Here is a 24,770-nt window from a genome sequence, read left to right as displayed (position 1 = left end):
AGAAGCCGGTGTTTCGGCGAGAGCTTGGGCGAGGAGGTGGAGCCCTTGGACCCTCCCCCTTGTTTACTTCGTGGCTGGGGAACAGCACTGCGCTTGCGCACTCTTGCTGGCCTGCTCCACCTTCGCCGTCTGCGCCATGTGACTTACACACTAGTTGTTCAAGTTCAGCCACCCCACTCTGAAAGATGGTTACATCCACTCCTGTTCTAGAACAGGCAAGGGCGCTACCACTGCCCAGGCTTGAGGGGGGGTCTCCTATCCGGATGTGACAGCACGATGACCCGGAAAGGGAGAGGGCCGGAGGAGTGGGACCTCGGCGGCGACTATGGAGGGAGCCGGTTACAGGGTAGGCAATGGAAACGCGTTCTTATCTTTCTGTGGATGCGAAGCGACGCCCTCCGGTAGTCGGCTTCGCCCCAACGCCCTGCCCGGGCTCTGGGAACCCCGCTGAGCCTTAGCGAACACACCGTTCGTTTACAAATGCGCTGTCACCCTCTCCTCCACTGCCCTAGGTTAGACGCTTACCTTTTAGCCCCGCCCCATGGGCGGCCGGGAAGTGCTTGTGGGCCCCGCCCCCTTGAGTCTTCCTGCGTTTGGGTCCCGCCCCTCACTGGTTCTGTCCCCAGGTGGTGTTTGAGAAAGGTGGCGTGTACTTGCACACCAGTGCTAAGAAGCACCAAGACCCGGACTCCCTCATCGCTGGCGTCATCCGCGTTGTGGAGAAGGTGGGCCGGAAGGGAGCAGGGCTCGGGCAGGTCCAGAGCCGGTTGGAGGCGGCATCTGGAGGCGAATGGTCTGGAGGTCCCAATGGGACTGTGGGAAGGCAGGGGGTGCGGACTGGAGCGAAAGAAGGGGCTTTGTAAGTCTGAGGGGCCAGAGGAGGAAAGAAGTCTGGAAATACGACTTGGGGAGATTTGGGGGGGATGTCTCTCTAAACCCTCTTTTTTTCTCAGGACAGTGATGTCCTTCTGCACTGGGTTCCGGTAGAAGAGGCTGGGGATTCCACCCAAATTCTCTTCTCCAAGAAGGTAGGCTTTCCTCCCTTCCCCTTTCTCTACTTGTTTTTTCCCAGGTTGGGGCAGTGGAAGACATTTGAAGAACCTGGGTGTAATATCAGACTTACTCTTGGAGCATATGTGATCCTGCTTGGGGTCTAGGCTCTCTCGGCCCCTTGGTTTTCTTTTCTCTGTGAAATGGGGCTGAAGGTGCCCATTTGAAAGAAAGCAGACACCATGAGATTCATAGCGGTGGGGAGGCAGCCCCCTCATCCCCTTTCCTTTTTGGGAGAGCCCTGTGATGCTGCAGGAGGTCAACACACCCAGTGGATTCAGGTTTCACGGGCTCTCAGTCCACAAGAACTCGAAGGGGTGTGGCATTTCCCCAGGAGCGGAAAGTATACTTTCTAGGGCTTCTTCCTACTCTCCGTACCAGACTTTGCTCTTTTCGTTATGAGACTCCTGAGGCTTTTATTAGAGATTGTTACAGACTTTTCATCACCAGGCCCTGTGCTGGGACCTGGAGATGAGTTTACCCCAGACCCTGCCTCAGTCTTCACACTCATTCTATTTTGGGAAACTGAGGCACAATGATTGGAAGCCCCTTTTGTAAGGTCAGAAAGCTAGGAAGTGTTGGAACTGGGGTTTGAACCTGGACTCTGTGGTTTCAAAGGCATGCCCCTTTCTGGAGGGAGCAGGTATTAGCGCTGAAACTCAATGATGAGAAGGGGGCAAGAAGGTATTTCAGGGACAGCAGGAGGAAGAGCATTTCAGGATATAGGAGGAGATGGGATGTCTCTGTAGAGGGGGTTTGCTGGGATGGTGGTTGGGCTTGAAATGCACAGCTGAGAAGCTTGGACTGTGTTCTGGAGTTCCCCGGGGGAACTATGGGAGGAGAAGGGTGTGGATGTGGAAAGCTCCGTTGGGAAACCCATGCGGGGGATGGGCAGAAGGCCAAATGGAGGGAGGATGGAGGCTGGGAGGTCAGGGAGGTTAGAATGATGGGTCAGGGAGAGAGAAGGAAGCCTCACCTGGGGCAGTGGGGCTTTGAATAACCTGGGAGTGGGTAACAAATGGAAATTCCAGAATTCTGCTGAGGAACACCTGGCTTCCCAGGGTTGAGGAAGAAGCAACCAGCATTTTGCATTTTTCATCAGCCTCACAGGCCAGCTGAGTGCCTTTCTTGAAAATGTGGCTGTCCTCCTCCGTCCTCTCATCCTTGATTAACAGATACCCACTGAGGCAGGCTTCAGTGGAAAAGGCACGTATGCACGCAGGATACAAGGAACACAAGGCTCCAAGAAACACAAAATCAGGCTGGTGACAAGTTCAGGAGACAAATTTTTTCCTCTCCTCTCACGAGACACTCAGAGAGATGGAGCTGCTGGCCTTGGCCGGTGATGTCAGGGCCTGGATCACTGAGACCCTCCTGTGCATGCCCTGGTCACCTTTAGATGACTTGTTCAGCTGCACCTCCTTTTAAGGCAGGAAGAGGGGGGCGAGCAGGGTGCCAGTCACATCTCTTCTGCTCATTGGGAAAAGCAAGACATTTCCCAGACACTCTGCATCAGCGAGGAGTTGTTTTCGGCTGTGTGGGATAGAAACAGAAGTGACAGCGGCTTCACCTGCATAGAAACGCCTGCCTCTGCGGTTGAAAAGGCCATGTGTCACCACCAACCTGGCTTCCTTCCAGCATTGCTCTGCCATCCTCACAGCTGCCTTGTGGTCCAAAAAGGCTTCTGGAGCTCCAGTTTTTTGGGACTGGTTTCGCTCCTTGTGTTGCAGGTTGACTGAGGAGCTCTGTTCGTCGTGATTGGTCAGGGAAGCATGCTGCTAGAGCAGCTACATTCCTTGTGGCAGGGGGCAAGAGCTCTTCCCTGGCAGTTAAACAGTCCATCCTGGAAGGGGTACCTCGCAGTCCCCTGGTCAGAGCCAGCTGCATGGCTACACCCAGCCATGCGATCCTGCTGTGTGCCCAAGAGGCAGAGGGCTGCAAACACTGGCGGAAGGCAGTGTTGACTCTCATTATGTTATGTAAACGTTGGTGAAATATCCCATTCACCCCACAAGACACGGGATGGCTTTGCTGGGGCTGGCTCAGCAGCCTCGTGGACAGGTGTCTCTGTGACTCCCCTCATGGCCCTAGTTGGCTATCAGAGCTCCAGATACAGTGTTCTCCTTCCACAGCCTTCAAAGACTGGCCTGAATAGGGTGGTGGTCACTTATGTAGGTGCCCTTTTTTATCAGGAATTTTCCTCCTTTTAAACTCTCCAGAGGTGGCATCTTGGCTCCCACTGGCCAGAGACAGATCCACAAGGAAGGCTGAGAAAGCAAACAGTGGGAGGCTTTGTTGTGGGAGGGGCTCTGTGAACCTGGAAGGAGCAGAGAAACGGCTTTTGGGTGGACTCATTGTCTGGGTCCTTCAACAAGGACCCTCGTGCAGGGTTTTATTGCGGGAGTCCTGGGACACTCCAGTTACTTTCAGCAGAACGGGATTCAAGGCGGGCCAGTAGAGGCCTGGCAAATTTGTACGAGAGCTGGCAGAACAGAACTGACCCTGTAGAACTGACCTGCCCGGGGAGCTGCCACCACCTCTGAAATGAGGGCAGTGGGGAGAGATCATTGTGGAGCCTGTGGAGACCCAAGAACACTACCACCCGAGCTGCCACCCAAGGGCAGGAAGCCACTGGGCCCTCACCAAGCCAGTGACTGGGCGCTGGGACACAGAGCTAGCTACCTCCTCCACCCTAGTCACCTCTCTGTGCCGGAAAACAGGAGCCTCCCCCGTCAGCACCCACCCTGGGAGTGGCAAGAAGTTACCCCTGCCTCCTTCCTGCCTTCTGCCTCTGCCTTGTGGTGTGACCCGTAGCTGCAAAGGAGTCTGGGAAATGTAGTTTTCGCCTTCCAGCCTCTGCCTGACAGAAAGGCATACACTAGCCCATGAAAGGGACTCCTAGCCTCTGCAGCTCTCCCTGTCCTTCCCCACGGCCTGTGGCCAGCACTGTTGGCTGACTGCACGTCGTCTGCCTCAGTTTCCCTATTTGTTTACTGGGGCTGCCTTCCAGGGCAGCCTCACGGCTCAGATCTGGAAACCCTCAATCCGCAGCACCTCACTCTCTTCTCTTCCTTTCCTCTCCCAAGGACGTCAGTGGGGGTGATTCTTGCACCTCTGAGGAGGAACCAACCTTTGACCCTGGCTATGAACCCGACTGGGCTGTCATCAGCACTGTGCGGCCACAGTCTCGTCACTTAGAGCCCACCAGAGGTAGGCTGAGCCTGGGCCCCTGAGGGGCAGGTGGAGACACGTCTTACCTCAGTGGTCAAGGCTCCACAGACTTTGCTGGCCATAGTCAAGGTGACTGTCCGTTGCTGGCCTTCCAGTCTCAGGCGCGTGGATCGGGGTGCAGCGCTGTCCCCGGCCCAGGTTCCGCCTGGCAGGGTCTATGGGGTTTGCAGTCTGGCTATCTCTCCGGGCTCCTGGGTGGGTTGTGGGCACCCCCGCAGAAATCCTCTGCTTGTGAAGGTGTCCAGGCTGTGGCGGTGACAATTGTGGGGTGAGAGAGTGATTTGGGCTATTCTGGAGTCCTACAAGGTTCTGGGGGCACCAGAGGAGGCATCCGGCCCCTCCGGAGAATGGAGAAGCCTTCCAGGAGGAGGCGATGCCAGCCCCTGTATTGTTCTCCAGAGGGCCCTGGGGGACACCTGGGAGTTTTCTCCCCAGCAGAGAAGGTAGCCATGCAAGGCCAGAGGCCCTGGGTGTGTTTAGGACACTGGAGTGTGGGGCTTGGAGTGAAGGAGAGGCTGGAGATGAGATGTGCGGGGGGCAGGAGATGGACCTCAGGGAACTGCCACCAGGTTAAGAACACAGTCTTTGCTCTGAGGGCCACAGGGAGCCAAGGGAAATTTTCGAGCAAGTCAGTCATGTTTCCAAGGAGACGTGGCTCCCCATGGAGATCTGCGCTGCCTCTGCCTCCCCAGGCCTGCTCCCAACATGTGCTCTTCCCCAGGTGCAGAGCCCAGTTCCCCTCGGGGCTTCTGGGCCTTCTCGGTGAGCCTCGGGGAGCTCAAGTCCATCCGCCGGTCCAAGCCGGGCCTCAGCTGGGCCTACCTGGTCCTGGTGACCCAGGCTGGGGGCTCCCTGCCTGCCCTGCACTTTCACCGAGGGGGGACCCGCGCCCTTCTCCGGGTCCTCAGCCGCTACCTGCTGTTGGCCAGGTGAGCCTTTTCCCAGCATCAGGCCTTTGTGGCAGGCCCTGGCCCCCTGCGGCTGCAACCTGGCCCCTCAGGGCTGTGAAGCAGATTTAAAGGTAGACAAAGGGGGCGGTGCCTGGGTGGCTCAGGCCAGGATCCCAGAGTCCTGGGGTCACGATCCCAGAGTCCTGTGGCCGAGTCCCGCATCAGGCTCCTGGCTCGGCTGGAGGCCTGCTTCCATCTCTCCAGCTCTCTCTGCTTGTGTTCCCTCTCTCACTGTCTAATAAATAAATAAAATATTTTAAAAAAAACAACAACAAATAAAGGCAGATGAAGGGAATCAGCTGATACATGTAATCACAAAGTCAACGTGTGGTTTGATTTCAGGCAGGACTTAGGTCCTGGAACTTAGGAAGAATTGCTCTTTTTCCCTCTTAAGTTTGTATTGTTCTCCAGAGGTCCCTTAGCAGCCCTGGTGACCGAAGCAGCTCCTTCCCCAGCAGCATCCCGGAGCTGCCTCTCCCTGGCCTGTCCCTAAATTGGTTCCTGTGGGAAGCAGGAGGGCCTTGGCCCTCAGTGGCCAGCCCTGGGTTGTGTGTCCACCCCTGGGGTCCAGCTGTAGGTCAGGCTGTAGGTGAGGGACTCCCCAGGGGCAGTTGGACTGAGAGAGGGAGGGGACGCACATGGGGCCCTCTGCCTGGGTGTCACCACATTGCCCCTCCTCAGCTCCCCACAGGACCCCCGCCTCTACCTTGTCTTCCCCCACGACTCCTCGGCCCTCTCCAGCTCCTTCCACCACCTCCAGCTCTTCGACCAGGACAGCTCCAACGTGGTGTCTGTGAGTGTTCCACTGACCTGCCTGGCCCCTGTGGGCAGGGAGGGGCGGACCGTACTGGGTGAGGAAGGGTGGGGTGCAGCTGTGAGCACCCTGTTGGCCCTGTCCGCAGCGCTTTCTCCAGGACCCCTACTCCACCACCTTTAGCAGCTTCTCCCGTGTGACCAACTTCTTCAGGGGAGCCCTGCAGCCACACCTAGAAGGGGCCTCCCCTGATCTTCTTCCACCCCCTGATGATGAGCCGGAGCCTGGGTTTGAGGTCATTTCCTGTGTGAGTATCAGGTGGACCCTCCTGTCTTCTGGCTGTCACCTGGGCAGGTGACTAATTCCCTAGGCCTCCTTTTCCCCCAGAACGGGGATGATACAGCACCCCAGTCATAGATCGCATGAGGAGGGGCTTTGAGGAGAGTGCTTAGAGCCTGTGTACCTATTTCCTGTTATTGTGGGGGGAGGGGAGCTTCCTGACACGAGGTGGCTTTGGTACTGAACCCTGGGGCGGGGTGCTTCCCACCCTGCGGGTTAACTGTCTGTGGAGCTAACCTGCAGGTGGGCGGGGCTGGGGAGGGTGTGGGAGTCCCTGAGCTCACCGGCCTTGTGTCACACAGGTGGAGTTGGGGCCGCGGCCAGCCGTGGAGCGGGCACCTCCACTCACCGAGGAGGAGTGGGCCCACCACGTGGGCCCTGAGGGCCGCCTGCAGAAGGTCCCCGTGCTGAAGGCCCGCATCTTCTCCGGGGTGAGGCGCCGGCCGTGTGCTGTGGGGTTGGGGAACTAGGTAGGGCTTGCGGTTGGCCATGGGAGGCCCTTCTGAGCCACCGGTCCCACTCTGTCCCCCAGGGTCTGAGCCCTGGCCTGAGGCGTGAAGCTTGGAAGTTCCTCCTGGGGTACCTCAGCTGGGAGGGCTCAGCTGAGGAGCACAAGGCCCACGTGCGCAAGAAAACGTGAGTGAGAGCCACTGCGGCCACCCCAGCCGACCATGTCCCCCATTCCAGAACAATACCTGGCCCATCACAGGTGCACTGATGGGCTCGCTCCGCAGTTGTCAGTCATGAGCCCACCACGTGCTGGGCACCCACCGTCACACATGGAGACGGCAGTAAGCAGGCAGGCTCGTCCCCCGTGGGCATCAGTTTTTGTTCCAGCAATATAATGTCGTAGCTGTTGTCACTCTTCAGCCGGTTTCCTTAACCCGGGGGGCCTGCTTCTCATTCCTGGTACACTACATGTTGTGCCCCTGCTGCGTGTCCTGGTCCCCCGCCCTGGTGCTCTCTGTCCGGTGGGGATGACAGACTGAACAAAAGCCCACAGTGGGGTCCCTGGCTAGCTCAGGAGTGTGTGTGGCTCTGGATCTTGGGGTCATGAGTTCGAGCCCCAGGGTGGGGGTACAGAGCACTTGAAAAAAAAAAAAACTTTAAAGAAAAGCTCACAAGGATGTTGTGTGTCATGAGAGATGTCAGGAGTGGCACAGGGCAGGGGGAGCGATGGCCAAGATGAGTAGGTGGCCTGCTTTGGTGGCCTCGTGTCTCACCTGCCCTTCCCCCGCAGGGATGAGTACTTCCGAATGAAGCTGCAGTGGAAATCCGTGAGCCCTGAGCAGGAGCGGAGGAACTCACTGCTGCACGGTTACCGCAGCCTCATCGGTAGGCTGCTGGGCAGGGATGGGGTGCAGACATGGCACACAGTGGGAAGGGTGCAGGGAAAGCCTTTGCCTCCCTAGGAATAGGGATGATGTCATCTTCCATGGAGAGATGGGATGGGGCAGGGAAAGGGAGCCAGACTCCTTGGGTTCAAATCTGCTGCCTACTTGCTGTGAGATCTTGGCAACTGATTTTGCCTCCTTGGGCCTCAGTTTCCTGTCTATGGATGGTTCAGTAGCCGTCGGTCACTGGGAGGCTGTGGCGATCTGGCAAGTGGCAAGCATAGTGCCTCATTCGAGGGTGCTTGAGGTAGTTTCCGGACCAACTCACACCTGCCTGAGGTCTGCCGAAGGGAAGAGCGGGGGCTGGTGCCCGTGGCCAGGAGGGAAGGGCCCCCACAGCATTCTCACTTTCGCATTCTGCGCCCTGTGTTCGCAGAGAGAGATGTGAGCCGTACTGATCGGACCAACAAATTCTATGAGGGTCCTGAGAACCCAGGGCTGGGCCTACTGAATGACATCCTTCTCACCTACTGCATGTACCACTTTGACCTTGGTGCGACGCCAGCCCCGGGGGGCACTAGGGGCCAGGCCTTCCCTTGGGGGCTGCTGGGGGCCTGGGCTGGGCCCTGACCTCCTATCCCCCCCACCCCTGTCCAGGTTACGTCCAGGGCATGAGTGACCTCCTCTCCCCGATCCTCTACGTCATTCAGAATGAGGTGGATGCTTTCTGGTGTTTCTGTGGCTTCATGGAGCTCGTGGTGAGGCCCCAGGCAGGCACGGAGATAGGCCCCTCAAAGGATGGGGGTGGGTGTCTGCTTCCTCATGTGGCCTGCCCTCCCTCCCGCAGCACGGGAACTTCGAGGAGAGTCAGGAGACGATGAAGCGGCAGCTCGGACAACTGCTGCTGCTGCTGCGGGTGTTGGACCCGCAGCTCTGCGACTTCCTGGGTGAGTGTCTCTGTGGGCAAGCAAGGAGGGGGGGTGACCCTCCCTTCCTCCACCCTTCTCCACCCCCCACCGCCAGTCTCTGGAAGTGGCCACGGACGGGCTCCGAGACGTTTGGTCCTGATCCAGACAAGGGAAACATCCCTGCAAAAGCCAGAATGCAAAATTGCCATGTAAAAGCAGGATTGTGGTTTAGAGTGATCTTCAGCGAGTCCCTGTCCCAGGAGTGGGACCTGTAGGTTTCCTGCAGTCCCGTGTTTGGCAGATGGGCCTGGGGCCTCAGCATGGCCACTTCCGGGGGTGCTTGGACACCAGCCGCCCAACTGTGCGGCAATCTGTCTGAACTATGTACAAGAACAGATTTAACCTGTCCTGCTGGACACTACGGTTATTTGTAATTTTGCATTATGAGCAGTATCATCTGGATAGTTCCTTTAGGCTAAATTCCAACAAGTGGCATTATATTCTGGGCGATATTTTTACGGCTTTTGAAATGTTTGTTCCCATCACTGCTTTCCTGGAAATTCTTACTAGCTGATGTTTCTGCTAGCCGAGTCTGTGAGAGTGTCCATTTCCTCACACCTCCACCAGCACTGGGTATTGATAGCTTTTATTTTTTCCCTGAGTGTCCTGCATCCCTTTTATGTGATGTTGGGGCACGGAATTAGCTCACCTCATCTGGAGCCTGGAAGGCAGGATGGGAAAGCTTCCTGTTGACCCAGAGCATTCTTGGCTCAGCTCCAAAGCCTTCCCATGCTAGGCACGAGTTACTTGCCTAGACTAGTAGAGATTCCTACAGCCAGGATAACTTCTTAAGAGTCTCGGGCTGACCAGCCTGCACACTGTGAATTAGGAGGGGATTGGAATGGAGTTTGAGCTTTTTCTTTGTGGAGCACCACCCCTCCCACCACTGTCTTCCTCCAGATTCCCAGGACTCTGGCTCCCTCTGCTTCTGCTTCCGGTGGCTGCTTATCTGGTTCAAGAGGGAATTCCCCTTCCCAGATGTCCTTCGGCTGTGGGAGGTGGGCCTGCCACTGTGGGTGGGAGGGCAGAGAGGAAAGAGAAACCAGTCAGCTGTCCTGGGCTGGGATGTTGGTGGGAAGTGGGCAGGGGGTAGGGCAGACCTCGGTGGGACTTCAGGTAGAGGCTCGGCCATAAACACCTCGCTCTGGCTCTCCTAGGTGCTGTGGACAGGGCTTCCTGGCCCCAATCTGCACCTGTTGGTCGCCTGTGCCATTCTGGACATGGAGCGTGACACCCTCATGCTTTCTGGCTTCGGCTCCAATGAGATCCTCAAGGTGAGGCCCTGGCTCCTTCCAAGTCCCCCTCCCTGCCCGTCCTGACCTCTGTAAGCGGATATGTTAGCTGAGGTGTGAACTCGGTGGAGGCTGGCACTGTGCCTGTGCCACAGGACCTTGGGGTAGTAGGTACTTCAAATAGGATTATGGAAAGTATGGTTGGCTAAGTGGTGAGCACCATAGCCAGGAGACCTGGCTTGTTTTTCTCCTCTTCTATCCCATCCCTGGCTCCCAACAGTGCCCTCAGAGTGCGGCCAGCCCATGAGGGGGGGACCTGCCCCTTCCCCAGTACATGGAACGCGAGGCAGGGTCATGGGGAGAGCTCAGTGTCCTTTCCCTTGGTTGTATCCTGCCTGTGGCAAAAGGTCTGAAAGGACATGACCTCCCCTTCCCCCCAGTCCCCAGCTCCACCCAGTCTGTCTTTCCTCCGTTGTATCCCCAGCACGAGGCACAGAGTGGGCACTCGGGCGGTGGTGGTTGAGTGCTGGCCCGCAGGAAGGCCGGCCTGACCCACCCCCTCCCACAGCACATCAACGAGCTGACCATGAAGCTGAGCGTGGAGGACGTGCTGACGCGGGCGGAGGCCCTCTACCGGCAGCTGACCGCCTGCCCGGTGAGTCTGCCCCTCTCCCACCAGCCTCCCCCCTGCCCCCCTCCCTCTGGGGATACAACTACTGACTTCTTGCCTTTACCCCCACCCCTCCAGGAGCTGCCCCACAACGTGCAGGAGGTCTTGGGTCTGGTGCCCCCCACAGAGCCCCAAAGTCCCTCACCCCCTACCTCTCCACTGCCTCTCTCACCCACCGGGGCCCCACCGGCCCCACCGCCCCCCGAGGACACAGCCCCGCAGCCCGACAGCAGCCTGGAGATCCTGCCAGAGGAGGAGGAAGAGGAAAGCGCAGAGTCCTAACCCCCCCAGGGCCGGCTGGCCCACCCAGCACAGGCACTTTATCCTGCTCTCCAAGTTTGGGGGGGAAGGGTCTGAATGGGGCGGCCTTCCCGCCATTGCCTCCCGTGCCCTCCCAATGAGCTGATTTGCTTACATGGACACTTTTTGTGTCCAGTTGTCCTCGTGTAGGTGGAGGAAGGAGGCTGCCTCTTTGGCATGGACCCCCAGGGGTAGGGGGTGGTGGCTCGTGGTCCCTTTTGGTCCTGCGGTGGAGCCAACACCTCACCACGTGATCCTGATCCAGCCAATGAGACCGAAGAGGAGGCCCCCTGTGGGCCGGTGGAGGTAGTGACCTGACCCCTTCCTGGATCTGGGGCTTTTGGAGGAGTGAGGATGTGGTGCTGGGGTATGGCCGCCCCCAGTGCTGTGTGGGGACACATCCCGGATATAACCGAGATGGAAGGGCCTGCAGAGCTGTTCAGACGCTCTGGAGACTCTGCTTACCAGCTTCTTGTTATGTGAACAAAAAAATAAACTCGTGTTTAACCTACTGTCCATCGTGCTTTCTGTGATTGGCATCAGGACTCCCATCTGTTTCGTGACATCCAGAGTGGACACTGTGATTACCATTTCCCAGGGGCGCAAAGCAGTTTCGTTCCTGTCCGCCTTCCCCAGTGGAGCCCCGCCGCTCAGGGAGAAGTAGGACAGCTTCTGGGGATTTTAGAATAGGCGCACCTTTCTACCGCGAAGGCCAATGGCTTTGCTCCATACAACCCGGGAGGCGACTGAACCCAGGGAGCGGGCAGGACCACAGGGCTTTTTCTGAAAATACTTTTAATGCTCGGGTCTCTTGTGGGTGGTGTGCCGAGCGGTTATCCCGTGCGCAGCCTGGGCGTGGGTGGCACCGCCCTTTTCGAACTCGCAGTGGGAACGGCTGGGCACCAGGCGCACTACGCCCTCCTCGGTGTTGCTGTCGACCATCATGTGCCCCTCTCGGCTGTTGATCAACACCGCAGCTCGCAGCGCCGACTTGACAGCGGTCTCCACCCAGCCGTGTGGGTAGGCCGTATGCTCACCGGCGAAGTAGATGCGGCCGTAGGGGACCGCCCAGTCGTAGTCTGGCCCCTCGTCCTTGTCTTCATGCCAGAGCAGCGGCGGCTGCACCACGAAGCCGCCCTGGCTATGCGGGTCCTCCGCCCAGCGTTTGACGATGCCGCTGCCGTCCCACAGCCGGTACACAATCGGCCCGTGCAGCGCCGCCACGTCGTCGAGCGCCACGCGCATCGCGTCTTCGGGGCGCAGGCCGGCGAACGACGCCGCAGCGTCCGACCACGTGTACGAGGCCAGCAGCAGCGCGCCCTCGCCCGGGGGCGGGTAGAATATCACGCGCGACGGGCGGGCGGTGCTCGAGTGGCCGCCTTCGATGTGCTCGTCATGCCAGAAGGGCCGGCGGAAGCTCAGGAACACCTTGGTGGCTGGCACGTAGTGCAGCGCGCGCAGCGCCTCCTGCCGCCTTCGAGACAGCGGCGGCGAGAAGGTAATGCGCTGCAACGCTGGGCCGCTGGCTGTCAGCAGCACCACGTCCGCGGTCATGGCCTTCAGACTCCGGGCCCTGCGCGAGCTGGCGATGTGCACGCGCACATCGTGCGTACCCTGCGTTATCGCCACGACAGGCGCGTGCAGCAGCACCGGCCCGGACAGCGAGCTCAGCAGCGCTCGGGGCAGCAGGTCCCAGCCGCCCACGATGCGGCTATACCTGCAGGCAGGGCGGGAGCATGAGCCCGGGGCTCGGACCCTGCAGCTCCTCGTCGGCTCCTCCCTGCGGGACCCGCCCCCCCCCCCCCCCCCCCGCGCACTAGTTTTTGGCAGCAGGTCCCCCCCTTCTCCCGCCCCTTCTCGGAGGCCCCGCCCACTCCCTTACGGGCCTGTCACCTGCCTGCTCCTCGCTGACCCTGCCCACTCATTACCCCTGCCCTCGCCAGTCCCCGACGTCCCCCAAGAGCCAGGGAGCAGAGAAGTGTCCGAGCTCGGCACCGCCCCCCTTCTCCTCTGGGCCACGCCTTCCTCCGGGAATCATTCCTACCCAGTTCCTCCCGAGGACCCGGGATGAAGAGGCGAGTGCGGCAGGACACAGGCGCCCCTTCTCGTCCTCCCACCAGTCCCGACCCCACCCAACACTGACGGTCCCGCCCGCCGGGTTCCTAGCGCTCCCGGGTCCCGTTGGCCCCGCCCCTGCCCGCAGGCCCCGCCTCTCACCTGAGCCGGTCGCTGAGGCAGCTGTGGGCCCTTAGGGCCTCAGCGAAGCTGAGATAGAAGAAGCCGTCTTTGGACATCACGTCTCCCAGGAGCCGCACGGCAGGCTGGCTCAGGTTCCCCTCCCCGAGAAGGTATTCCTGCAGGACCGGTGCACGCCCAGGTCAGGACCCAAGTGGGCTGCACCCGCCGGCTCTGGCCTCAGCCCTGTGGTCGTCCCTCCCAGGCTGAGCATCTTGGTTCCCTGATGTGACAGTGAACTTAGTACGGTTCTCTGAAGCTCAGGGATCCAGTCCCTGCTGTTGTGACAGATGAGGGAAGAAAGCCCAGAATGGGAGCATGTGCTGAACCCGGGGTCAGGCAGGGTTCCCACCTTCTGACTCCAGGGCTACCGGCCAACGGGCACCCTCCTTGTTCGGGTTTCTCAGCGACGCTGAGGCCCCCCACTTACCAGGAGCGTGTGTTTTTCAAACTTCTTCATTGCCTTTCTGCAGCCCAGTGTCTTGAGATCTTTGAGGGCCTATAGTGGGATAAGAGGATGACGCTGAGCTCCAGGGGCAGGACCGCAGAGGCCAGGTTGGTGTGCAAACCCAGGGTCTCCTCCTGCACCTGCCCCTGCCAGCCATTTGCCACTCCTGCTCAGGCCACCTGGTCTTTGCCCATGCTGTGCGCTCGGCCTTGCCCTCCACTGAAATCCACTGTCACCACTCTGTAAAGTCTCCCCAAGTTGTTACTGCCCCTTCCTGCCCCAGCCTCAGCCCACCCTCACGGTGTCACACTCAGCCCCACTGGGCATGGTTTGTTCTGCATCTGTCCCTAGCCTATGAGTCACTGCTGTATCCTGCTGGTGCTCAGTGATTGTCACCTGGATGGCTGTGGGCACAGACAGAAGCAGAGTCCCTTCTGCCACCCGTCAGCCCCGAGGGGCTTAGTCACTGGTTTCTCTCCTGCCCAAGGCCCTCTGGTGGCTCCCCAGTGCCCAGAGCCCCAGGGCTGTGCCCTCAGCCGGCCCCTCGGTCACCATCTCTTAGGGCAGCTCCAGTTCTGCCGCACTATATACAGGGCCCAGTGCGCCCCCCTACCACATCTGCACCGCTGTATGGTTCCCCACAAGCGGCCACCCTTTACCGTGCTGTTCAAGCCTCTTTCCTTCCTGACAGCCCCGTTTCACCTTAGCCCTCTTCACTGTCCACCTGGCTTCTCTCTCGTGGCCAGGGAACTCCCCAAAGGATGTGCCCCTTCACTCACTCATCATTCACCTCGAGTCTCCTTAGGCTCCGTGGACAGTGCCAGGCCACAAAAATGGCCTCAACTCAGTGCCCACCCTTGTCCCAGAGGGAAGACAGACAATTAGGAGCTCCCAGAGGAGGCCAAGTCCTGCTCCTCCCTGAGGGCACCAGGGAAGACTTCCTGGAGGAGGGAGGTTGGAGCTGGTTCTTGGGGGATGAGCAGGGTTCGCTGGGTGGGAAAGGGAAAAGGCCTTCCAGGCAGGGCAGGAAGCAACAGCAAGCAAAGGCATGGGTGCAGAATGGTGCAGGAGCACAGTGGGTACGAAGGAGGAAGGAGCTTGGGTGTTTGGGGCACCATGAGGACTTTGGGGGTAACAAAAATTTCTTGGAGGCTGGAACAGGTGGGAGAGACCAAGCCATTCAGGGCTTGAACCTAAGGCTAAGGCACTGGGGAGCCACTGGGGGTTGTGAGTAGGGGACGAGCAGGGTGAAGGTCCAGGGTAAAGGATGAAATCTGAGCTGGGGCAGGGGCTGTGGGGACACAGAGGTGGGAACAGTGCAAGTGCTCAGGGGGCAAGAAGGATGGGGCAGGGGGCTACTGATGGTGGAAGGGAGAGGGAGGGAGCTAAGATCTCACCTGGGGGTCTGCCTGCCTGGGACTGGGGTGCAGGTGATGGGGCCATTATGAGAGGGGAGAACACAGGACCATGAGTGGGGTTAGGGAAAGATGCTGAGCTCAGTGGGAGCTGCCAGGGGTATGGGTATGGCCATACCCGGGGTATGGCCAGGGGAGCACAGACAGAAGTTTGGGTCTCCAGAGATGGATGGGGAAGATCCTTGATCAGCAGATCAAAGTTTAAGCCAAAGGCATAGAAGGGGAGGCTGTCGGGACTGTGTGTGTGTGTGTGTGTGTGTGTGTGTCTGTGTGTACAGGGGTCAGAGACCAAAGGCTGATGGCGCTCTGGGGACACGCAGCATTTATGGGAAACCACAGTTTCGCCAGCAGACAATGGGAGGAATGAGAGACACAAACAGCCAGGCTGGCAGGAGGCTGGGCAGAGGCAAGAGGGGCCCGGCCGCAGGCCTCCGGCTGCCTACCCGGTTGAGAGCCATCTGGTAGATCTCTTCGGGTGAGTGGCCCTTCTCCCTGGGGCGCAGCTTGTAGCCCAGCTTCTCGGGCATCTTCTCCACCACGTAGTTCCGCAGCTTCAGGTTGTTCACTTCTATCCACGTGTTCTCATCATACTGAGTGAATTTGGTCAGGTTGAGCCCTAGGCTCTTGCAGAGCTCGTGGAGGATCCTGCAGGAGATGGAAGGACTGGTGAAGGCCAGGCACGGCGAGTGTGTGAGCCGGGGGGAGTCGGGACCCCTCTCTGGGGCTCTGGGGATGGGCACCAGGCTGCAGTGCGGCTAGAGTCAGGGTCCTGGGTGTGGGGGGCCTGGAATGAAATGGGAGCAAGGCTCAAGGCTGGACGGCTGCAGGTGTGGCGGTTTGGGTCTGTGTCTGGAGAAGGGGCTGGGTTTCTCTGGGGCGGAAGTGGGACTGGGAACAGAGTTCAGGTTGGGGAAGGGCCAGGTTAGGGTCTGGAGGTCTGGCTGGATGTGGTGGGGCTGGAGATGGGAGATCCTGAAGTTAGAAGAAGTACAGAGGGGGAGGTGGAGTCTTGATACAACTTGATTGGGGGCTTAGGTTTGGGGTCAGAGTTGAAGTTCAGTCTGGCCCTGGAGTGGGGATGGAATTGATCTGGCTGAGTCTGAGCATAGCTGTGGGGCTGTGGGTGGCCTCAGTGCACGCCTGGCTGCCTGGTCAGTCCTTACCTGTGTGAGCTGGGCATGCGCATGGCTCCCAGCTCCCCAATCCAGCCCGTCTTCCGGTCCCGGTAGGTGAAGATGCGGCCCCCGATCCTGTTGTCTGCTTCCAGGATGGTGACCTGAGGGACAGAGGGGACAGCAAGCAGGGCCCTTCAGCTCTTCCACTGAGCCCCCATCCCCAGCCATCTATCCCTATCCAGGGCAGCACAGACCTCAACTAGAGAAGGACCCCCCCCTTTTTTTTCTTTTTAAGATTTTATTTATTTATTTGACAGACAGAGATCACAAGTAGGCAGAGAGGCAGGCAGAGAGAGAGGGGGAAGCAGGCTCCCTGCTGAGTGGAGAGCCCAATACAGGGCTTGATCCCAGGACCCTGAGATCATGACCCGAGCCAAAAGCAGAGGCTTTAACCCACTGAGCCCCCCAGGAGCCCTTAGGACCCCCTTCTTTATAGAGAAATGAGAGGAGCTGGGAGAACAGATGTCAGAGCAAACATGTACCATATGACATTCTAGACTACAGCAGTAGACAACAAGCCAGATTGCAAAGGGACTTCCCAGCTCAGAGGGTGGGGAGATTTCCTGCAGGCACAGAGATCCTGGCAGAGCCCATTCTCATTCTCGGATTTCAGTGACGGGGCAGTGGTTAGGGTCACTTCTCCTTAAGTGGAGTTTCCATCTCCAACAACACAAACTCCCCTCAGGAGGTCGGAGGACATTCAGAGGGAATTCCCTCAGGAACGTGAGAGAGCAAGACAGGGAAATCAAAGGCCTCTCAGCCTCCCTCTGGGTTTCACTCCCCAGACCAAGGGGCAAAGCATAGCTCTTCTCCCCACCTCCTACCAGCCCCGTAACAGGGATGCGGCCAGGCCCCTCTACCCAGGACTCTCAGCCCGCAGCAGGAAAGACTCAAGGCAAACTCCAAGCAGCCCTTCTCACCTTGTGTCCCGCATCACTGAGCACCTTGGCAGCTACCAGCCCAGCTGCACCAGCACCAACCACAATGACCCTCTGAGGCTTGGAGGTCCGATTGAGGCCCAAGGTCACAACCCTGAGCAGCACCTCATAGTCAGGATCATGCATACATTTTTCAAAGGGATCCTGGCTGTGGGAAGTCTTCCAATCCAGGGAGGCCTCCAGGCTGAGGAAGAAGGAGACCAGGACGAGGAGGTACCGGGCTGGAGGTAGGAAGGACGGGGACAGTGCGCAGATCAGTAGGCTTGTGTGGGGGGAAACGTGGGCTCCGTCCCCCTGTCCCTGTGCCCCTTCCTTTGCTTACTTACCTAATGAGGCCATAATTCGTGGTGGGAGATGGTGTCTAGTTTGGAGGGGAGGCAAGGGTCACTGTGACAGGGGGCCTGGCTGCCCCTATGGCCTCATCCCTCTGTCTGTCCCATCTATCCGCCTCCTGTTCTGTACTCACCTGTCTGCCCTTTGGTCCCCCTCCCTGCACTCCTTTCTCTTCTCTGTTCCCCTCTCCTCTGTTCTCCCTGTCTCCAAGTGTCTGTTTCTGGGGGTCCCAGTCTCTGCAGCCTCCTCTCTACCTTGGCTCTCCAAGCAGCAGCACCTCTGTCCTCTGTCGCTCCCACTGGTCTGCCCCGTCCCCCCTGGCCTGTCCTTAAAGGAGCTGAGCCCCGCCCTCCCCTCCCTCTGGGAAATCTGTGGCGGGGGAAACGAAACCACTTTCCTGGGTAGTAGGGTCAGGTGCTCAGGGTTTAGTTGAAGCTGGAGGGAGTGGGTGTTGGGGAAGGGGGGTTGAGAGAAGCAAATCAGTCTATTTTCTTCCTCTTGCCCAAATAGTTCTGGGGTTGTTGGAAGGCCAGAAATAAATGCTCAGGTAACCATGCAAAGGGGGCCTGGTCTCAGGATCCCTGCATTTGCCCTTGGGGCATGTTCCCTGTGACAGCCCCCAAGTCCTTCTGTGTGTCAGTTGTTGCTGTGCCCCAAAGGGCCCTTGCTGGCTCCAGTCCCCTCCCACAGAACCGCTCTGAGCCTCAGTCTCTGAGGCCGGCCTGCCCGGGTCCTGAGCCTGGTGCCTGCGCACACAGTTCTGGTCTGCAGCTGTCAAGTGGGGGCAATTAAGTGTGGGTAGAATTAGGCAGTGAGTTCAGGTCCGGCCTTGTGAGCAAGCACCTGGGTCAATACTAGAACTTGCTCCTTAGGAAATGCCAGCTGCTGCCACCGTGTGGGTACTGGGAAGGGCTCAAGGAGTGACCCCCTGCTCCTCAGCCCTGTGCAAGAGGCAGCCCAGGATATGTGCTCATCCTTCTCATCCCTGAGATGCTCAGCTGTGGTGCTCAGCTCAGGCTAGGGTGCCAAGGACCACCTCTGCAAAAAGGCTGCAGGGGCCTCTGGCCTTGGTTTTCACCACCGCTATATGTGGGGTGCATTTTCCCAAGGCAGGCAGTGAGAACAAGATGACCTGGCTGCAAGGAGCCCCCTCACCCCTGGCAGTAGAGGTCCTTCGGCTTTTGGGGCTTTAGCCAAGGGGACGTGTGGTAGGTCCCCTGAAGTGGGTGGAGGTAGAAGATGCAACTTGGGGGATTTTTCCTGGCGTGGGGCAGAGGGCACCAGGCAGCTGGTGAGGAGTTAAGCCAGAGGCAGCAGATCCTCTGCAGCAACAAGATGGGAAAACCCGAAAGGGTACATCAAAGGGGGATGTGGTTTGATGGAGGATGGGGGAGGGAGGGGAACTATGAGTCAGAAAACATATGATGTGGGGGCCTGGGAGGCAGCGGCCAAGAAGGAAACACAATCCGCTGGACAGAGCCTTGAGCCTCGAGACTGAATGCCAAGGAAGCGAAGGGCACAAGTCAGCACAAATGGCAGAGACCGTTCCACGGTGAGGACCCACTAAGGTGGTCCTGGTTTCAGTGCTTTGCACTGACTGTGCGCCCTCACTGCGCTGCACTTGACAGAGGAGGGATCTGAGAGATGGAGGGGGGGTAGGCAGGGGAAGACCCCAGGACTTACCCAAGGCCTCAGAGTGGGAAGACCTTCCCCTGGCCGCCCCTGCCTACTTCCCTCCCCAAGGCGAGGGGCACCTGAGCACTGCCATGCTTGGACGGCACTCACGGTAGCAGCAGCCTCAGGAGCACGTGGCACCATCGCTCCTCTAACCCCAGGGGCCTCATTGGAAGGGAACCCGGCCAGCTGACCAAAAGGCTCATGCTCCAGGGCCCACAGCAGGAAATGACAGAGCTGGGGGTCGTGCTGGCCCATCAGCTCTGCTTCCTTAAGGCAATGTCCGCACAGAGAAGGGAGCAGCCGCAGCATGGAAGCAGAAAGGGTGGAGGCAGCAGAGCCATGAATTCCTGCACTTATCTAGGCAAGAAGTGTTGGTCCCCAGAACAGCTTGAGGGGTCCCGCTGGGATCCCTGAGCCGACCCCCCTGGTTTCTCTCCCATACAGGATTGCTGTGCAGAGCTCCCTGGCTCCGGGCACACACCCCCCGCCACCGCCCCCCCCCCCCCCCCCCCGCTGGCTTCCTGGACTCTTAGAGAAGTGAAACACCAACCTCAAGGGGTCAGCGGGGCAGGGAGAGGGAGGGAGAGGAACCCAACTCATGAGGTGCCCCAGGACTGGGAGCCAGCAGGGCCTGAAAGGGTAGGGATCCTGCCGGGGCAGGGTCTGATCAGTCTGCTTGCTGCTGTGTAACACCTACGGATGCTGTGTACCACCACGTCCCAGGTACTTGATATGTTTTACTTCATTTACAGTAAGAATCCTGACAAGATGGGCTTAGCTGTCCCCCTTTTCCAGTGGAGAAAACTGAGGCCCAGACAGGTCACCCGTGAAAAGCGGCAGCACCTGGGTTTGATCCCAGCAGCCTGGCTCCAGGGCCACATTCTGAGACACCCGTTCATCAGCAGCAAGCTCGGCTCATGAACGAGGGAGCGGGCCAGGCCAGGGTGTCTCTGCCTCATCAACACTGACATTTGGGGCCATCTCTGTGGGGGTCGTCCTGTGCATTGTGGGATGTTGTGGCTATGGTCCCAGAGAAAGACCTGGGTCCAGCTGGCAGGAGAAGAAACACTGGGGGCCACACAGCTGTGCGAGGGACAGGGCTCATGCTTTATACATATGATTTTCTCTGAGGCAGTTCAGAGACAGGGAGTGGTTGCTATGAAAACTTTGACCAAGTCCCTGAGGCAGTAGGGCGTGCCCAGGGGATGCCCAGGGCCCCAGGGGAAGTCAGGGGCCCAGACCTGGATCAGGGAGGGGCTCAGAGAGCAGAGGACAGACTTATCCAAGGCCCTTGGTCTTTGGCCTGACTCCTGGACAGAGTTCCCCTTCCCAGAGAGCCCTCCTGCCCCTCCTCCCCCCTTCCAGAACCCCTGGGCCCCATGGGGGGGCACTCACTGCATGGCTGGTTCTGGGGGGCTCTCTCAGCGCCCATGGCCTTTCTGGTTAGCCCGGGACAGAAGTCATCATTGGGCGTGTACGAAAATGGGGTCAATGGTGGTAGCTTTGTCCTGATTCCGTTAGACCAAAGGTGCCAGGGTCCTGGTGAGTTCAGAGCAGTTGGGAGGCTGTGGAGGCAAGTACTCCCTTCTCAAAAGCTTTTTATTATGGAAATTTCAAGCATATATAAAAACAGAGAGACTGGGATGGTAAACCCAAGTGCCTCCATCACCTCCTAGCCCATCTTGTCTCATTTACATTTTCTCCCTCCCCCACTGCATTATTTTACAGCAAATCTCATTTTATTTCGTAGGTAAATACTTCAGGATGTTTCTCTACAACAGAGGTCTACAAACGTTTTCTATAAATATTTGGGGCTTTGGGGGCCACACTGTCTCCACCTTGCCTACTCAACTCTGTCCTCCAAGTAAGTAGCCACAACATGTATAATGAACTGGCATGGCTGTGTTCCAATAAAATTTTATTTACAAAAACAGGAAGTGGGACTATAGTTTGCCAACCAACTTCTTTTTTTTAAATAAAAAAAAAAAGATTTTATTTATTTATTTAACAGAGAGAGACACAATGAGAGAGGGAACACAGGCGAGGCAGTGGGAGAGGGAGAAGCAGGCTTCCCGCTGAACAGGGAGCCTGATGTGGGGCTTGATCCCAGGACCCGGGGATCATGACTTGAGCTGAAGGCAGACGCTTAACGACTGAGCCACCCAGGCACCCTGTCAACCAACTTCTGCTTTAAAAAAATATTAGAAATATTTGCTTTAAAAAAAAAAAAAAAAAAAAAACCAAGAGAGGGGTGCCTGGGTGCCTCAGTGGGTTAAGCCTCTGCCTTCCACTCAGGTCATGATCTCAGGGTTCTGGGATCGAGCCCCACATCGGGCTCTCTGCTCAGCAGGGAGCCTGCTTCCCTCTCTCTCTGCCTGCCTGCCTCTCTGCCTACTTGTAATCTGTCAAATAAATAAATAAACAAAATCTTTAAAAAAAAAAACACAAACTACAATACCAGTATTACATTTAAAAATGGCATTAAAGTCCAATTTCCTGGATTGTCTCAAAAAAATTTTTTTTCCAAGTAGGCTCCATGCACAGTGTGGAGCCCAATGCGAGGCTTGAACTCAAGACCCTGGAATCAAGACCTGAGGTGAGCTCAAGAGTTGGAACACTTCACTGAGCCACCAGGTGCCTCAAAGCCTACTTTGCATTTGAGTGATATCAAGGGTCTTTGCTCAGTGGATTTGGGGTTTGTGTCCTTAGAACTTGGGGGGTTTATGTGACCCCACGGCATCAGACTGGGCCCGAGCCTGGCAGAGCAGCACACCAGGTCTGGTTTTGGTCACGGGGAAACCTGTGGAGGTCATGGGGTTGAACCAGGACGCTGTCTGGACGTGAGGTGCATGCCTAGGTGAGTCACTGATGTTTGAAGTGATTAGTGCCACTGCGTGAGGGCTGTGGGACAGGTACAGGGGCAGTGTGGGACAGGTAAGTCTGGTTGGCAGCTGGCTGGTGTCCAGAAGCCAACGTGGTTTTTGAGGCTGAGGGATTTTGTTCCTGGAAGTTCTGCAGAAAGCCCTTGCCCTGAGAGTCTGAGGGTGGACTTTTCAAGCACCCAAGTAATTTCAAGGTAAATTGAGAACTTGGGAGCTGTGGTGTGCTGGGTCCTAGCAGCGCACAAGAGCTGACTGATTTTTTAAAAGATTTTATTTATTTGACAGAGATCACAAGTAGGCAGAGAGGCAGGCAGAGAGAGAGGAAGGGAAGCAGGCTCCCTGCTGAGCAGAGAGCCCGATGTGGGGCTCCATCCCAGGACCCCGAGATCTCGACCTGAGCCAAAGGCAGAGGCTTTAACTCACTGAGCCACCCAGGTGCCCTGAGCTGACTGATTTTTAAGATCTTTGGTTTTTGTTTTGCATGCCATTCTTGAAAAAAAAATTATACACATTTAATGATTAGTCTTATGAAAAACAAATTTAGAGGTGCCTGGGTGGCTCAATGGGTTGAGCCTCTGCCTTTAGCTCCGGTCATGATCTTGGGGTCCTGGGATCGAGTCCCGCATTGGGCTCGCTGCTCGGCAAGGAGCCTGCTTCCCTTCCTCTCTCTCTGCCTGCCTCTCTGCCGACTTGTGATCTGTCAAGTAAATAAATAAAAAATCTTAAAAAAATTTTTTTTAAAAACTCAAAACTCACCATTTCCCAATCATTCGATTATATTTTACTATTATGTATACTCTTGAGGAGAAGCAATTGTTATCTGTAGATATCAATTTCCCAAACTCCCAGTCCGTGACCTCACATCCGTGGCTTGCAGTCAACCCTGGAGAGGGCCTCTACATCACGGTATGGGGGGGTGGGGGGAGGTGGGTAAAGGGCATCAGCATTTGCCACCCATCAGAGCTTTCCCCTACCCTTACCCTGGGGAGCCGACTGTTAGGTTTACCAGCACACCACTGTTTGGGCATCATTCATTTCAACCTCCGCTAGGAGATGAAGGGAGCCGTGGCTCTGGAAATCTTTAGTTATTTGAAACATCTGACCCTTCTGATGCCAAACTGCGCCCGACAGGCAGAGGCATAATGCTGGGGAAGCAGCTGGGCTCTAGAATCACTAAGGGCTTCCTTGAGATGGAAAGAAAAGCCATACATCGAATTGCCACTCTTATCCCTCAACTGGAAGAAATGCAGTAACAGCTTACTGAGAGATTCGCCTTTAAAAGCCTCTGCTGCCAAATTTAGTCACCACATTTGCTGTCTTCATACTACTTAATGAAGAGGAACTTAAGTAGAGGCCGTTTGTCGGACCGGCAAAGAAGCGCATCTGTGTTTTCTTCCTGGAAAGGGAAACTGCAGTTACAACGAAGCCATCATCTGCAGGGTGGCACCCTACCACCGGTCCTTTGGCAACCCCGGGGACCCCTCCCTGGTGCTCCCGGGAAGCCTGTTGGGGCCATTTTCCCCATGGTGCAAGAGCACCATGACCATCATCCTGATTTATAATTGTGTTTTCCAAAGTGGGGTGCCCATGGTCCCTCGGGCCATGGGAAAAAGTGAACTCAGTATTTCCATTTAAAGAAGTACCTAAGTGAAAGCAGTAAAGCGTTACTATTGTTCAATATGCAAAACAGGTCAATTAGATTAACATTGGAAATGCAAGCTCAAGAAAAGTTTTTAGCCCCTGCCAGCAACCTCTGAGTGAGCAGGAACACCGTTCCATTTTTGTGACCCCAGTGCCAGATCAGGATCTGGTATGTAGGTGCTCCAAAACTAGATGTTGAGGGGCGCCTGCCTGGGTGGCTCAGTGGATTAAGGCCACTGCCTTCGGCTCAGGTCATGATCCCAGGATCCTTGGATTGAGCCCCTCATCCGGCTCTCTGCTCAGCAGGGAGCCTGCTTCCCTTCCTCTCTCTCTGCCTACTTGTGATCTCTGCCTGCTAAATAAAAAAATAAATAAATCTTTGGGGAAAAAAAAAAAAAGACAAAAACCTAGATGTTGAATGCATCAATGTGGATAAAATATAAATGACCTACTACTTTCCAGGATGACTTGAGGCTGCTCCAACTCTCCTCCCTTTAGGGAGAGGGAGCAGATGTGGGTCTTGCAGTTAGGCAAGGCTGACTGCACAAAGGGCCAGTGCCCAGGGAGAGGAGCTTTCAGAGAGAATCAAGTGGGTTAGTGTGGGGTCTCCCCCCCTCTTCTGTTCTGTTCCCCTCCCTCTCCTGTGGCTTCTTCTTAGGACACTTGTTCTCGGAAGAGAAAGATGGTCCAAGGAAATGACTTATGACCAGGACTTTGGGAAAATGGACCATACATCTCCAGGAATTAGCTCTGGGCATTCCTTAGCAAACACATGGCTTAGCGAGGAAGAGGCTGAAGGGGTAGACCTCCACCCCAAAGCAGGAGATCCAAGCGCTTGGTATCATTCTCGCCCACAGGAGCCAGGGAAAGAGGCAGAATGCTGGGCCAATATCTGGAAATGACCCCCATACAACTCCACATCCCAGCTTCGCCTGTTTCCCACCTTTGAAGCATGACTCGTTCCTCCAGCTAGCCCTAGGAAATGGACAGGAATGCTGCCGACAGCTCCTGTGGCCTCTGAGCGAATGCCTTAGGGAAGATGGCAGAGGAACTGACATGCATGTGTATCTACGATGGAAGCCAGAACATTACGGGCACACATTCCCTCATGCGCTGCTCTTCTGCCATCAGCACCAGACAAACCCACGACCTGCATCTGTGTGTATGTGTGCCTCAATGATGTACTGTCTAGTTCTGG

At 57.1% G+C, this 24,770-nt stretch overlaps 2 protein-coding genes and 2 long non-coding RNA genes across 15 annotated transcripts in view; 2 read left to right on the top strand and 2 right to left on the bottom strand.

Annotated features, from left to right (window-relative positions):
- Nucleotides 1-189: 189 nt before the first annotated feature.
- On the top strand, nt 190-11,340 carry TBC1D17 (TBC1 domain family member 17). 4 transcript variants are annotated; one of them, XM_059152043.1, is made up of 18 exons: nt 190-346; nt 627-725; nt 954-1,028; nt 4,137-4,260; nt 5,003-5,210; nt 5,913-6,024; nt 6,134-6,292; nt 6,627-6,755; nt 6,857-6,960; nt 7,565-7,659; nt 8,095-8,211; nt 8,316-8,416; nt 8,506-8,605; nt 9,527-9,624; nt 9,784-9,900; nt 10,427-10,513; nt 10,607-10,843; nt 10,965-11,340. In XM_059152043.1, exons 1-17 carry the CDS (start codon nt 326-328, stop codon nt 10,808-10,810), a joined length of 1,950 nt encoding a protein of 649 aa, XP_059008026.1. In that variant the 5' UTR covers nt 190-325; the 3' UTR covers nt 10,811-10,843; nt 10,965-11,340. The 4 variants fall into 4 exon arrangements, with proteins under 4 accessions (XP_059008026.1, XP_059008024.1, XP_059008027.1 ...); XM_059152041.1 differs by having other exon boundaries at nt 10,607-11,340; XM_059152044.1 differs by lacking the exon at nt 8,095-8,211 and having other exon boundaries at nt 10,607-11,340.
- On the bottom strand, nt 1,441-5,004 carry LOC131818028 (uncharacterized). The gene is made up of 2 exons (XR_009348665.1): nt 4,308-5,004; nt 1,441-3,367 (listed from the first exon to the last, which is right to left on the bottom strand). It is a non-coding gene; the product is annotated as an uncharacterized LOC131818028 (long non-coding RNA).
- A 266-nt stretch (nt 11,341-11,606) lies between the features above and the next one.
- Nucleotides 11,607-24,770, bottom strand: part of IL4I1 (interleukin 4 induced 1) — a 36,655-nt gene continuing 23,491 nt past the window's right edge. Inside the window, exons 2-9 of one of the 6 annotated variants that reach the window (XM_059152051.1) lie at nt 23,193-23,327; nt 20,445-20,614; nt 17,022-17,260; nt 16,090-16,202; nt 15,370-15,571; nt 13,494-13,562; nt 13,046-13,182; nt 11,607-12,545 (exon numbers count right to left, since the gene is read on the bottom strand). In XM_059152051.1, coding sequence (XP_059008034.1) covers nt 11,624-12,545; nt 13,046-13,182; nt 13,494-13,562; nt 15,370-15,571; nt 16,090-16,202; nt 17,022-17,260; nt 20,445-20,481 — 1,719 coding nt within the window. In that variant the 5' untranslated portion in view covers nt 20,482-20,614; nt 23,193-23,327 and the 3' untranslated portion in view covers nt 11,607-11,623. Of the gene's footprint in view, nt 12,546-13,045; nt 13,183-13,493; nt 13,563-15,369; nt 15,572-16,089; nt 16,203-17,021; nt 17,261-17,365; nt 17,711-20,444; nt 20,615-23,192; nt 23,328-24,770 lie in introns of those variants that run through there. The other 5 variants (XM_059152053.1, XM_059152056.1, XM_059152055.1 and 2 more) reach the window with 5 other exon arrangements.
- On the top strand, nt 19,636-24,767 carry LOC131818027 (uncharacterized). Of its 4 annotated transcripts, none has more exons than XR_009348663.1 (4): nt 19,636-19,772; nt 20,800-20,913; nt 21,581-21,645; nt 24,430-24,767. It is a non-coding gene; the product is annotated as an uncharacterized LOC131818027 (long non-coding RNA). The 4 variants fall into 4 exon arrangements; XR_009348664.1 differs by having other exon boundaries at nt 21,578-21,645; XR_009348661.1 differs by lacking the exon at nt 24,430-24,767 and having other exon boundaries at nt 21,581-22,534.

The sequence above is a fragment of the Mustela lutreola genome, chromosome 16, assembly GCF_030435805.1.
Source record: "Mustela lutreola isolate mMusLut2 chromosome 16, mMusLut2.pri, whole genome shotgun sequence".
Lineage (NCBI taxonomy): Eukaryota > Metazoa > Chordata > Mammalia > Carnivora > Mustelidae > Mustela > Mustela lutreola.
Note: the sequence above shows the minus strand (reverse complement) of the source record. Positions and strands in the feature narration are given on the sequence as shown.